This window comes from Taudactylus pleione, unplaced genomic scaffold, assembly GCF_031769625.1.
Source record: "Taudactylus pleione unplaced genomic scaffold, aTauple2 ptg000007l, whole genome shotgun sequence".
Lineage (NCBI taxonomy): Eukaryota > Metazoa > Chordata > Amphibia > Anura > Myobatrachidae > Taudactylus > Taudactylus pleione.
In genome coordinates, this window is record NW_028284410.1 from 16,368,602 (window position 1) to 16,383,028 (window position 14,427).

Genomic DNA, 14,427 nt, shown 5'->3' on the forward strand with positions numbered 1-14,427 from the left:
CGGCCCGCGATCTCCTGTCACTTTAGACGGGAGATGCGGGCCACGAATACAGTTGAATTCCGCCCAAACAGTTTTTTAAGGCTAAAAAGTAGAATGTTATGCAATGGCCAAGTCAATCCCCTGACCTGAATCCGATTGAGCATGCATTTCACTTGATGAAGACAAAACTGAAGGGAAAATGCCCCAAGAACAAGCAGGAACTGAAGACATTTGCAGTAGAGGCCTGGCAGAGCATCACCAGGGATGAAACCCAGCGTCTGGTGATGTCTGTGCGTTCCAGACTTCAGGCTGTAATTGTCTGCATAGAATTTGCAACAAAGTATTAAAAAGTGAAAGTTAGATTTAGGATTGTTTAATTTGTCCCATTACTTTTGGCCCCTTAAAAAGTGGGAGGCACATATACAAACCGTTGTAATTCCTACACCGTTCACCTGATTTGGATGTAATTACCCTCAAATTAAATCTGAAAGTCTGCAGTTAAATCACATCTTGTTTGTTTCATTTCAAAGCCATTGTGGTGGTGAATAGAGGCCAAAATATGAAAATTCTGTCAATGTCCCAATATTTATGCACCTGACTCTATATCGGTGCAGCAGAGCTGAAGTGACATGTCTGTGAACGACGACGTTCAGACATATCGCTGGTACACACTGGCTGACGGGCACCCGATATATTGGCCGATTAATCGATCGGCCAATATATCTGTCAGTGTGTGTGTGTGTACCCAGCTTTACATTCCTTGTAAGTAATGAGTCTTTCCCCTAAGCAATGCGATGCTTTTGCCTGCATTCAAAAGCGAATACTTGACAGTGTTGCATAATGAAAGGATTTAAAGCAACATTTGTGATATACATGGCTTTTTGTGTGATTCCCACACCGGCATGGCTATATTAAGCAGAAATTTCCTCTAATAGTGTCATTATAATCTCTATATTGTGTGCATTGTAGGGAGCAGTCATGAGTATGTGGAGCTTTGTTATAGGGTATGTCCTTAACAACAGCCTTGCCCTCTAGTTTTTGCTGCTTTTCCTAATTATTACATGTAAAACTTAGTTTGGTGGGCAAACCCTTTCCCTTTTTATTCAGCAAGGTGTTTCATCATGGCATTGTTGCCCCGGCACCATATTATGGATGTATTATAACCGCCTCTTCTACAGCAAAGGAGTGGCATACATTTTCCCTCAGACTCTATGTAGTGTACTGTAAATGTATGTACAGTATTTTGAGGTAATGTAGTGATGTGAAACGTTAACAAAGCTAGTAGGAAAAAGTATTTCAAAAGATGTATATTTCTTCTGAGACAATTTTTTTTTTTTTTTACAACTATCTCTAATCTAATTGTAGATATTGCTTCTTTGGGCAAGATTCAATTAGGTGTGAATTACTCGCACCTGCAAATATGTGCAGGGTACTTATGGTACCCATTTTTGTTAGCAGCACCATAGGGCTGAACTCAAAAATGTGCCATTCCGGGGTGAGATTGGGCCACGAGGCAGGATACTTGCCTGCGTTTCTATGCTGTTGCAACCTTCACCCTATTTGCTCCTAATTAGTTATATTTGGTTAAATACTTGTGTAAGACAGGGCTTGATAAATTTTTCTAAAATCTAGGAGCCAGGATGAAAGTGTAGGAGCCAGACCACTGTCTAAACCCCCCACCCCCCCAAAAAAAAAATTACAGGAGTTAGTGAGGAGCACAGTTCTGTGTGTTATGCAACTGTTATACACACTATACTAGTCCACAAAATGGTCACAGTTGAATGGATACAGTAAAATGGAGGCCCCCTCACTGCTCTGCATAGCTCCCCTGCTCCACGCCCCACCCTCTAGTAATAACAGACCACATTTCACATAAAATAATGGTTCCAGAAATTACAAAACCCTCCTCCCCTCGTTGTCACACCATAGACCCTACTACCGGAGAGCTCTGTGCAGCCGGGGATAGTAGACAGCCAGGACGTATAGGAGGATCAGCATAGACTGGGACAGACAGCAGGGATCAGAGCAGGCCAGGATGGAGAGGAGTAGTCAGTGCAGGCCGGGACAGACAGGCACAGCAGTCACCGCAGGTGACACTTTGCACATGCACTCCTGTGCATGATATGAACACCGCAATACTATAGGCACGAATCTCCGCCGGAGCTGATGAGGATCTGCTTCCTCCACTGCAAAATCTAGTAGCCAGGCAGCAAAATCTGGCCCCCAGGATTTGTCGAGCCCTGGTGTAATGGAGCATACACGCGGTCAGATTTGTCAGATGAACGATTGGACCAACGATTTGAACTATGAATGATTTTTGACTGCATTAAAATGAATGGAATCGTCCAAATCTGACTGCAAACACAGCAGATGTCTGATATCGTTATCTGACCATCGGGAACGCGCATCGTTCATCGTTCAGACATGTCAGATTTTCCTTCAGATATGAACGATTTTTTAAATCGTTATCGTTAAGATCTGAAGAAAAATCTGACCGTGTGTATGCACCATAAGAGTATCTGGAAAACTGGTAAATTTATATAAAAAGATGCCCAATTAAATAAATTAGCAGAATTAGAGAATGTGCACTTATGTAAGGATTCATGATGCTTAAAGCTCTGTAAAGTTCTTTAGAGAGCACCAGGTAACTCAAATTCAAGGAAGATCTATTCATCTTACACGAATTCCCCATACATAAGAGCAAGAAGTTTTCAGCTGTATGACGAAAACAAAAAAGGCTTCTTTTGTGAATATGCTATTTTAGAAGCTTGCTGGTATAGTGGAGGAAGAACACCTGTCCAAACCTGATTGGTTCCCAGCTAACCAATTCTGATAGGAAGTGAGCTATGATAGGTATGGAGCTACTGGCCACATATATCCATTATCTTGCTGTATTTCCTAGCATGCTTTGGGTCACAAGTACAAGAATTCTGGCAGATGTTTCTTTTTCAGTTGTTGCATTATCTATTTTATTTAAAAAGCAATAATAAAATTTATATTCATTAATTCATAACCCTCACTTGGGATGATGCTTTGAATATTTTTTCTGCTGCTTTATGGATGAAATCAGCTTGAAAAAATACAATTTTTAGCATACGTTTATTCAGCAGTAGAGACCACTATGTACCAGCATAAAAGCAGTCACCCTCTCATAAACTAAAATACTATGTGCGTTTCAGAGGGAATAATAACTGTCTTCCCAGATCTGATGTAACAGACTAGTTGTGCCTTATATGTGCGCTAGAGGCTCATAGTCTGTATAGTGAAGTCGTAATGGCATTAGAAGGTCCCATGCACTGTATGGGTTAGAATCAGATCTCGGTATCAGTATTTATTCTGTGTGTACAGACCAGTGCACAGTATCACATCTTCTCTTCTGTGTGCTGTATGGAATTTTCCCTATATTCTCTTATTATATATGTATGACCATCTGGGTAATAACATATATATTGTGTTCTAGTGTATATATAATTTTCCAGTTCAGTTTATTATATGTATGAACATCAGCACAGTGCTTTGTATCTGTTCTTATTTTTTTTTTTTTAAACTATGGACAAGTAGACATAAGGACAGCAGCACAGTACTATTTCTGTGTGATGGTGTATTTCATATTTGTTTTTGTAAGTAAGAACATCTACACTGTACAACTTCTCATCTGTTATTTTCAAATCTGAGTCTGTTTTCTTATTCTGTGCTATGCTCTATTAACTCTGTAATGAAAGAAATGTGTAATGTTCGTTTTTAGGTCCTGATTTAGAGTTGTACGTAAACCCAATGGTTTACTCACAACTACAATGTTTAATGATTGGCGCATGTGCCAATCACTGTCTGTGACGGTGTCGCAGTCCCCCCTAAGCCGCAGCATGATAGACATACTGTGGCCATTTTGGGGATGGGGTAGGGGTGGTGATGGTCCGTATCCATGACCTATTGGCCTCGTTTTCAAAGCTTGCAGAGGCCTGGGTCTGCATCTTCTGACACAGATTTCCTGTCCTCGACTGGGTAAAAGCACTGGCCTTCCTGTGTTACCTGAGGGTTACTCGGATGGCTGATGGTTTCGCAGATGATCTGATGCTCCGTCCTCTGATGCAGCAGCAGATTACAGAAGCTTGCTGGAAGTATCTATATACACAAGACAGACAGACGGGACAAGAAATAGTCCAGGATTATTTTTCCATGATTGACTAAAGAATTAACAAAATGTACCTGGTGCTGCACCTTCAGAACAACATTGCACCCTAAGTCTTTCTTTTTTTTGAAGGGGCATAGGATATATCCTGAATGGTATCAGTCCTATGACCCCTATTGTCTATTCTGTTGTTAAAGAGGACAGAAATATAAATGGGTTATTTCTCCTTTCTTCTGAACTTGTATGTTGTGTTTAACTTCAGCAAAATAGCAGCATTTTCATTGCTTCTAGCAAACTGTTGTAATGATAGGCCACAGTATTTGGGAACTTCTTTTTTTTTTTCTCTTCAACTTTTCTTTCCCTGTAACTGTGACTGTGCAGTGTTTTTCTACTGTTACATAACATGAGGGTGGGTCATTAATGATCAGCCAGAAAGTGTATCTCTTTCAAAGGAGAGATGGGTGTTGGCTGATAGTATCATTAAGATATCATTAATACCCCTTTCAGACATGCCGAGAATCCTGGGAATTTGCCCTGCCTCAGCCAAATTCCTCTGTTGCCGCCTATGTCTGAAATGTACCTACCCGGGAACACGTTCCTTGGTAGCCGACCCTTCAATCAACCGGGAAATTACCCTGCTTATGTCTGAATAGTGCTACCCTGGAATTTACTACTCCCCAGGTTGCACCAAGCAGCTTTTACATTGATTTTGGCAGCGCAGAGCGTCCTATAGGACGTGGAGCGCTGCTGCTTTGAGTTGGCAGTGCGGACGTTCAGTGCTGCTGCTTTGAGTTGGCAGCGCAGAGCGTTCTACCGGATGCTCAGCGCTGCTGCTCACTTGCTGCCGGACGCCGGAGACGCCCGCCGGTGGGTCTCTGCTACAGCGGGCCGCCCTCACTTCCGTTGGACCACCAGGGTATATTTAAATAATTTAATAATAATAAAATAAAATGCCTATAGTGATTGGTCGGCTGCATGATGATATCATCAGCGGCAGCCGGAGAGGGGATAGGCTAGGAAGGGCAGTGGAGAGGCAGGTAATATTAAAAACTAAAAAACCCTGTTTATGTCTGAACGGTGTCTACCTGGGAATTTCCCGGGTAGACGCTGTAGTGTGAAAGGGGGGGTCTCGACCAAATACCCGGGAATTTGCACAGGAGAAGTTCCTGGGTCTGAGCAGGAAATTTCCCGGGTCATATGTCTGAAAGGGGTATAATTCATTTTGTCTTGTAGTACAATAAGACAAAAACAATCTAATACAGTAATTTCATTGTGCAGAGTAGGCTTTTTCAAATAGTTTCTAGAAAAACCATTGCTGAAGGAAAGTTGTGTTTTTATCATTTCCATATTAAATAAATCTTCATGTCTATATTTCTGCTGATCAGATATTTATTTTTGCAGGATGCCCAAAATGAATGTGTTTATTTTTAGGGCATCTTTTGTCGATTTATAGATAATAAGGTGATGCTTCTGTATAAGAAAAGGAAGAAGGAATGCTATGCTGTTATTTATTAAGTAAGGAAACAAAGGGCTCGATTCAATTCAACGTGAATTGAATAGCTCCGGGAAGGAGCTCCCGCAGCTATTCAATTAAGCGCGCTGTTAACCCCGACTAAGGATTATTCTCTCATCCCTCCTGGGGTGCGAGCAGAAATCCAACAAAAGTACAAGCACGATGCTGTTTTCTGCCCTTAGCGCGGTGGAAACAGCATCATGCCGGGAAGTTTAGTGGGAGAATGTCTGTTCTCTCGATTAAACACCATCTTTAAAGCGGGAGAACGGTCATTCCCCGACCTAACAGTACGCAAAATTGAATAGCTCTGGGAGCTCCTTTCCGGCGCTATTGAATTCACATTGAATCGAGCCCATTGTACTTTAAAATGATTACATATTTAATATTAACCCCTTCACCTCGGAGGACGAGTAGAGCTCATCTTCTGCATATGCATACAGACTTTGAAGGATAATCCACTTGTGTTCCACAGCAGATGACTGGTTGGGACTGTGTGCTCCTGGGCATTGGGAAGTGCTGCCGACGTGCTTACGCTAAGCAACATCACACTTGTGGGGGGAAAAAAAATAATGGAAAAGGGTGATGGAGGGACTTTAAGTCTCTATCTATCATCCTGACACCTACAGAGATGGGGGATCCCTAGTTTGAAAGCAAGTATACCCTCTTTTAAACTAGGTGCCCCCCATAAAATCTATTGGGGTTTATGTATCAAGCAGTGGACCAGTGAAGAAGTTGCCTAGCAACCAATCAGCTCCTGCCTATTATTTTTTAGATTGTACTTGATAAATGCTACTTCAAAGCTGATGGGCAACTTCTTCACTGGTCCACTTCTGAATGCTTTTCACTGCTTGATACATAAACCCCAATGTCTGTTGGTCAGTGTGATCACCAGACATTAGCCACTACAGTACAGAAAAATAATGGGGTCCAAGAATGGAGGAAGATATTCCAAACCTGGTTTACATAAATTGAGGGGCACCCACATTTGAGAGTGGTGTCCCCTCTTTCAAATGATGTAGCAGCAACATTGTGCCATATCCTCCCTGTACTTGCCAACACAAAAACGTGGAGGCACTGTTGTTTCAAAAAGGGGAGTTCCCCTTGAATGACCCTCTTGCTGCCAAATCCAAGAGCCACTACTCTCTACTCCTTCTCAATGACCTATGCTGCTTTTGTCACTGTGGATCACCCTCTCCTCCTGCAAATCCTTCACTCGCTTGGTCTTTGCTCCTTTGACCTCCAATATCATCTATATGCTAATGATACTCAGATCTACTTTTCCTCCCCTGACCTTTCCACCTCACTCCAATTATCTCTCTGCTATCTCTTCTTTGATGTCCCAGCGCTTTCTTAAACTTAACATTTCTAACACTGAGCTGATCATCTTCCTACTCTCCCGAATAACCTCATTTCCCACAATTTCATTATCAGTTGATGGCACAACTATCTTCTCTATCCCCAAAGTGCACTGTCTTGGAGTCATCCTGGACTCTTCCCTCCTGCAAACCACACATTCAGCACCTCCAGCAGTCCTACCGTTTCCATCTCAAAAATATTTCCAAGATCAGATCCTTGCTCACCTAGGATTCTACTACTACTTCAGATTGTACAACTGTAACCACCATCTATCTGGCCTACTTGACTCCCACACCTCTCCAATCCAATCTGTCCTCGATGCTGCTGCTCTGCTCATCTTCCTCTGAAAACGTTCTACAGTACATCTGCCTCCCCCTCCTACAATCCCGCCCACTGGCTCTTTCCCCTTCAGCGCCCATTTCAAGGTTCTTACAGTCACTTACAAAGCACTTACCCATTCCTCTCCCATTTACATCTCTGACCTCAACTTACTTCACACTCCCATCTGCTCTCTTCGCTCAACAAATACACGTTGCCTCTCCTGCCAACTGATTACTTCCTCCCACTCCCGCCTCCAAGATTTTGCACGTGCTGCTCCCTACCTCAGGAACTTTCTCCCTCATCCCATCAGACTCTCCATCTCTCTACAAATCTTCCAATGGGCTCTCAAGACCCACTACTTCATCAAAGCCTTCCTACAGGTGTTACACCTGTTTGTTCTCACTGTCCCTTTAGAATGTAAGCTCTTACTAGCCGGGCCCTCTACCCTCTTGTGCTTCTCCTTACTTATATTGTCATCTACTCCTCACTCGGGCACTTAATACCTGGTTGCTTTCGCCCTTTTGCTTATTTTAATGTTATGATCACTTAGGCAACAATGTATATAAACCTTGTCCTGCATTGTATTGTACTGTAAAGCCGCGTATCAATTAGGCGATTTTAATGTTCGATTGAACGATTACGATAGCGTAATTGTTCAATCGCTCATTAATCATGCACAAATAGTTTAACACAATGTCGGAAACGACCAGCGATGCGCACTCCAGCTGGTCGTTTGATAATGACAGGCCATGTTCAGGTATGAGGGAGGGTGCCTACACTAAACAACATATCGCTCAGTGTAGGCACTACAGGGGATCAGGAACGACTGTACGATTACGATGTCGTAATTGTACTGTCTTTCCATAGTCTAGTAGTAGATGCGCACATTAAATTACTTGTTCACTTATTGGTCTATGTGCTTTGTAAGGCGCTGCGGAACACTTGTGGCACCATTTGTAGTGTTCACTCTAGGTCCGGCGGCAGGCAGGGCGCCGGACCTAGAGAAAGGGCCTGCGCGTGCGTCTGAAATGGGGGCGTGGCCAAGGAAAAGGGGGCATGTCTTTATGACGTATCACCTTTTTCATCACTCTTGGGGGCGTGCTCGGCATGTATCCAAGCACTGCGGTCACTGTGAATGGATGCTGGACGCATGCACTCGCCATCCTTTCACCGGCGGTGACCGCTGCACAGCCGGTTTTGCCACCCGCGGGGCACTGGAGTGGACAGAACCCACAGGCTGTTTCAGCGGGGCTCCGCGCGGGAGGGCTGGGTGCTTTCTGCCCTTCAGAAATAGGGCAGGTCGCGGCGCCCCACTGAAACAGCCTAGCAAGGGCGCTAATTTACATAAAGGATGATAATAATCATTACTTGGTGATCACCACACTGAAACGATACACAAAATATAAAATTTTACACAAATGTGGTGGGTTCTCTAAAGCCCAGAAATTAAAGTGTCACCCTTTTTAAATCGGTTGAGCTGCTGTATTATTCCTTTACACAGTAGATGTTTAAGTTGGTGAAAATTAGCAAACAAAAGAAAAACCTACCTGTAGAATCCTGTTCTTTGCTATTTGGATAAATGATTTTTGAAGCACTAGAATGAGGAAAAAAGACTAAAGGAGCGTACACACTGCGCGATTAGGAAAGACAGTACGATTACGACATTGTAATCGTACCGTTGTTCCTATTCTGTGCCTACACTGAATGATCAGTTGTTCAGTGTAGGCACACTCCATTATTCCTGAACATGGCCAATCTGTCATGCATGTTCAGGCGATGGACAATGTTGGAAACGACCAGCAGGAGCGCGCATCGCTGGCCGTTTTTGACATTATAGTGCATGATTACTGAGCGATTGCACAATTACGATGTCGTAATCGTGCAATCGCTCAGTAAAATCGCCCAGTGTGTACACACCTTAATGGCGTTTTCTGAAACTCCAAAGTCTTCTGAAAAAAAAAACCCCAATATATTATTTGTGTGGGTACTCAATACAAATATCACTGATGTTGATGATGGAATGTAACCAGTCAAACGTCAAATTGGCATTAACATGGGTGAGAAGCTTCAGCAGTGAGGAGGTTAATGGTTGGAGTAATAGTTGTTGCTGACATGTGATCAAGATGATGGTTTAAACTGATGCAGAGAACCCTTCCATAGATCCACAAGAAAGAACAGTGGGAAAACCTCCCTTAGCAGTAATTTATTCCAAGACTGGAAAAGCCAGTCGCCAGTCGCCTTTCTCAAGCACCTGTTAAGCAATAACATTTGAACACACAATTATTTTGTTGCAAAGCTAATTTTGTTCAATGAGATGGGCTGCGTAGCACACATTCTTTGTGAATACGTACAGTCTAGGTGAACACAACCTCTTTTTAGCATTGATTTAAAGCATGCTGAATATAGGTAGAATAATTAGGAAAATGTGGTAACTGACAGTGTAATGTTATTGTATTACAGGTAAAGCGGTTTCAGTGTACTTTTGAAGGCTGCCTTCGCACATACAGTACAGCAGGAAATTTGCGCACTCACCAGAAAACACACCGAGGAGAATACACATTTGTCTGCAACCAAGAGGGCTGTGGGAAGGCGTTTCTTACCTCCTATAGTCTCAAAATTCATGTTCGTGTGCACACTAAAGAAAAGCCATTTGAATGTGATGTGCAAGGATGTGTAAAAGCTTTTAACACACTTTACAGGTAAGGATTCCATACACTTAGGGGTAAATTTACTAAAGTGAGAGTTTTTAGAAGTGAGTTTTAAAAGTGATGTTGCCCATAGCAACCAGATTCTATTTAACATTTAAATAGCACCTTCTAGAAGATATTAGCTAGAATCTGATTGGTTGCTATGGGCAACATCACTTTTAAAACTCACTTCTAAAAACTCTCACTTTAGTAAATTTACCCCTTAGGATGTGTTTCCTAGCATTGGATTTGAGACCTGTACCCATTTGTTATGGAGAATGCAAGCCACTTCATTACTGTCCTATATTACAGCATTAATGCTTATTCCTGAGTGTCAGAACCCATGTATTTGTAAACACATCTATTCAGTCTATTTCTGAACACCAAAATCGTGACATTTAGAATTGAGTGAAGTTCATACTGTCAATGTAAAAGTGTTCTACTTACCTAAAATGTGCGATTCACCTAATTACCCAGGCAGAATTCCAGCACCTCTATCCTGTTTATTTCCTGCCTTCAACTGATCCATGTCTGTGCCCATTCCCTATTCCCACACTGCTGTCTGTTTGTAGCAAGCAGGCATAAGCAGTACACAGGATGCCATTGAAGGCTCGCTAGACTCCAGCAGACTATGAGATCGGTGCATTCCAGGTAGTTAAAATTCTTAAGTTCTCTTTACATGGTAAGCTTCACCCAACATTAATCATATAAGTTCCCATGACTAGTTTATAGCATCCACTTGTGAATGGCAAGGAACAATTATTGCCTTGCATGTCTCCTTAAACATGTTTTAATTTCTGTATTAAAAGTGAATGAGGAGAACCCTTTTCATATAACTTTTTGTGGCCCTTCAGAAGGTGAACAATTCAGTAATATACATGTAATTTATGTCTTGAGTCTCTTGCATCTTTATGCAATAAGATATAACGTTTGTTTTTGCAGGTTGAGAGCGCATAAAAGGCTTCACACGGGTGAAACATTTAATTGTGTGACAGAGGGCTGCAGTAAATATTTCACCACCCACAGTGACTTACGGAAGCATATTCGAACCCACACCCGGGAGAAACCATTCAGGTAGATCCATACTACTCTTGGGGTCACTTTATTCTGATTGGTCTTTTGCTTTCTACATTCATTACCTAGTAAAATCATGCTCCCCCCCCATACTTTAAAAAAAAAAAAAAAATGTATTTGAATATAATTGCTTCTTTAAATTCGGTGAACGAAGCTGCTGAAGTTGAAGCGGCTTTGAAATGCACTCCTTAGTAAATTTAGCCTATGGACTCGTTTCACTGAAGCTCAGAGTTGGCCACAATTGCTCCCCAAACTATAGCAGGAAAGACATGCATTAAAAAGTGTGTATTTAGGTGCATATATTGATCCAGGAACACCTCTTGTTGCACAATATAACTGCATAAGCTCATATGCCAATGTCAAAGCATCTCCTGTAGGGGAGTCCTGAGTGTCTGTAAAGCTGGGTACACATTTAATGATGTGTACCCAGCCAACCTGTCGTGCGACGGGACCTGGCGGGGGTCCCGGCATCAGTGAGTGCATACACACTTGCCGATGTTGGGAGCAACAGGTCCGATGGCATTCAGGTCTGATGGCCGTTGTCACTGACTATGCGCGGGAGCGCACATAATCAGCAACATTGAGTGTACACACTAGACGATGTTGCCAATGTGTCCGGCCGGATCGGACTACATATCGTCTAGTGTGTAACGGCCATAACGCTGAGTATGTCTCAGTGCAGGCCTTGTTGACTTTTCATGTGGGGTAATTGGATTGAGCCCAAAGTGTGCTTTAGCCATGAAAGGGGGGTGGGGGGGGTCTTACTCCTATATAGCAGTAGTCTATTAATGCTGCTGATCGTTCTCATTATCAGGCCTCTCATTGCTCTAGCCTTCCTGCAACCACCACAGGTGTGTTACAAGTCTAACACACCTTTACTATACTCTACAACAGTGTTGGCTAACCTTGACACTCCAGCTGTTGTGGAACTATATATCCCAGCATGCCCTGCCACAGTTTTAGCATGCCCTAATAGCAAAACTGTAGCAGTGCATGCTGGGTTATGTAGTTCCATAACAGCTGGAGTGTCAAGGTTAGCCAACACTGCTCTACAACTACCCTTGCCCTCTCCTTCCTTTCCAATTCCATAGTCTCACCAAATCTACACAGAGAATTATGCAGGCCAATTTGTTTGATGTTCATATGCAGTACATATGGTAATAAAACAAATGTAGGTCCATCTCGACATGAGTGCCTAAAGGTGCGTACACACTTGACGATATTACTGAGCGATTGCACGATTACGACATCGTAATCGTGCAATCGCTCAGTAATCATGCACAAATTGTGAACTATAATGTCCGAAACGACCAGCAATGCGCGCTCCCACTGGTCATTTCCGACATCTATCATCGCCTGAACATGCTGGTCAATCTGCTGATAACGACAGATTGGCCATGTTCAGGTATGATGGAGGGTGCCTACACTGAACGACATATCGATCAGTGTAGGCACTACAGGGGATCAGGAACGACTGTATGATTATGATGTCATTATCGTACTGTCTTTCCTAATCGCCTAGGGTGTACGCACCTTAAGTGTTTTGCTAATGCTCTAGCCCTGTGCCAGGATCTGCTTTATCTGCCTATTCTTTTTCTCACTACACTTTTTGTTATGTAGTATAGGAACTGGGATGCAATCGGGAAGCTGGCTGATATTATACCGACAGCCGGCTTCCCGACTGTCATCCCGGCGAGGATGAAATACATGGCGTCTAGATGTAGACGCTGCTCATTTCACCGACGCCAGGAGACTGGCGCCCGGCATCCCGATCGAAGGGATGCCGGGCGCCGCGATCGGACAGACGCGGGGGGGAGGGTTAGGTTCAGGGCTCCCGGGGGGGGACATAGGGTTAGGCACCCCCCCGGGAGGGTAGGGCTAGGCTAGGGGCAGGGAGGGTTAGGGTTAGGCACCCCCGGGGTGAGGTTAGGGTTAGGCACCCCCGCGGGGGAGGTTTAGGCAGTGGGGAAGGGGGGTTAGGTTTAGGCACTTAGAGGGGGGATTGGGGTTAGGCACTTGGGGGGGAGGTTAGGGTTAGGCACCCCTAAGGGAGGGTTAGTGTTAGGGGGGGTAGGTTAGTTAATACTTACCTAGGGATGATCGGGATTTCCAGCGCTGTCGGGCTGCCACTGCTGGGATCTGTTCCAGTGTCGGGCTGCCGCTGCTGGCGGTATTTCATACCGATTCCCATGAACTAGTTGGGTTGGGTCCATACAGATATCAGCACTACATACTAAAGTAAATCCTTGTGAGAGTACTCTTGGCTGGTCCTTTGTTCAAATTAGAACATGTGCATGTATGTCTCATACTTCGCATCTTCTTTAGATTGTAAGCTCCTGCATGCAAGCCTCTTGCCTTCTGACACATGTGTTATCATTTTATGTTCAAATTTCTCTCCCATGGCTGCTGATTATGTTGGCACTCTATACCTAAAGGATGATTCTTTCTTACTGTCTGGTCTTTTTTTGGTTAAAACTTGAATGTTAATGCAATACAAACCTGCACTTGCTCATGAATATATTTCTAATAGGCCAAAGAATCACATTTGTATTGGGAGAATGGCACACCCCTGCCTTTAACTACAGTGTGAAAATGTTGCCAAGTAGCTTTATGCAACATGCAAAAACTCCCAAGTATTATCTCTGCATGTAAGAAACTAAATACGCACTTGCAACACAGTGTCTAGGTGCAACTTTGCACCATTTAGCTGGGTTTGCTGAGGCAATGAGAGAGGGCCTCATTTATCAACGAGTTTATAACTAAAACTAGTGATATTTATCACTTTTTATGATAAATGGTGCTCCAGCCAATCAGCTCCCAACTGTCAACTGTTAGAAAAATGACAGTTGGGAGCTGATTGGCTGGAGCACCATTTATCATAAAAAGTGATAAATATCACTAGTTTTAGGTATAAACTCGTTGATAAATGAGGCTTTTATTTAGTCACAGTACAGAGACAGCCTCTCACACTATTGGTTGACTTCCCTTTTTCAGTCATTAATTTGTCTACATTTCAACATGCTGCTTCTGCTGAACGCTGCCACGTAACTGCTTCATTGACTAAATATTTGGAAGGTTTCCTATTGGTCAGAAGATTGCACCTAAATAAACGGGACCACAGGTTCCCTGCTAACTTGGCTTTACTAATCTTGGATGCTGCTCTGAGGATACAATACTGTTTGACCAGTACTGTTTATAGCTTATCCAACATATTTTTGTGGGATGGCTGTTGACGCTTGCCATCAGCTCCACTTGACAACTAATTTTCTTGTCCCCCGGCATTTGTCTGTCTCCTCCAAGTAGGTTATTACTACATATTGAGTATTCTGGATCGCTGAGACATGCACTTTAAACAACCTAGGTGTTCT

General features: G+C 43.2%; 1 protein-coding gene across 2 annotated transcripts in view; it reads left to right on the forward strand.

Moving 5' to 3' along the window:
- MTF1 (metal regulatory transcription factor 1) overlaps positions 1–14,427 on the forward strand; it is a 66,089-nt gene that overhangs the window by 4,499 nt on the left and 47,163 nt on the right. For both annotated transcript variants that reach the window (XM_088462294.1, XM_088462296.1), the window contains exons 3-4: positions 9,759–9,997; positions 10,928–11,059. In XM_088462294.1, coding sequence (XP_088318420.1) covers positions 9,759–9,997; positions 10,928–11,059 — 371 coding nt within the window. The remainder of the gene's footprint in view (positions 1–9,758; positions 9,998–10,927; positions 11,060–14,427) is intronic.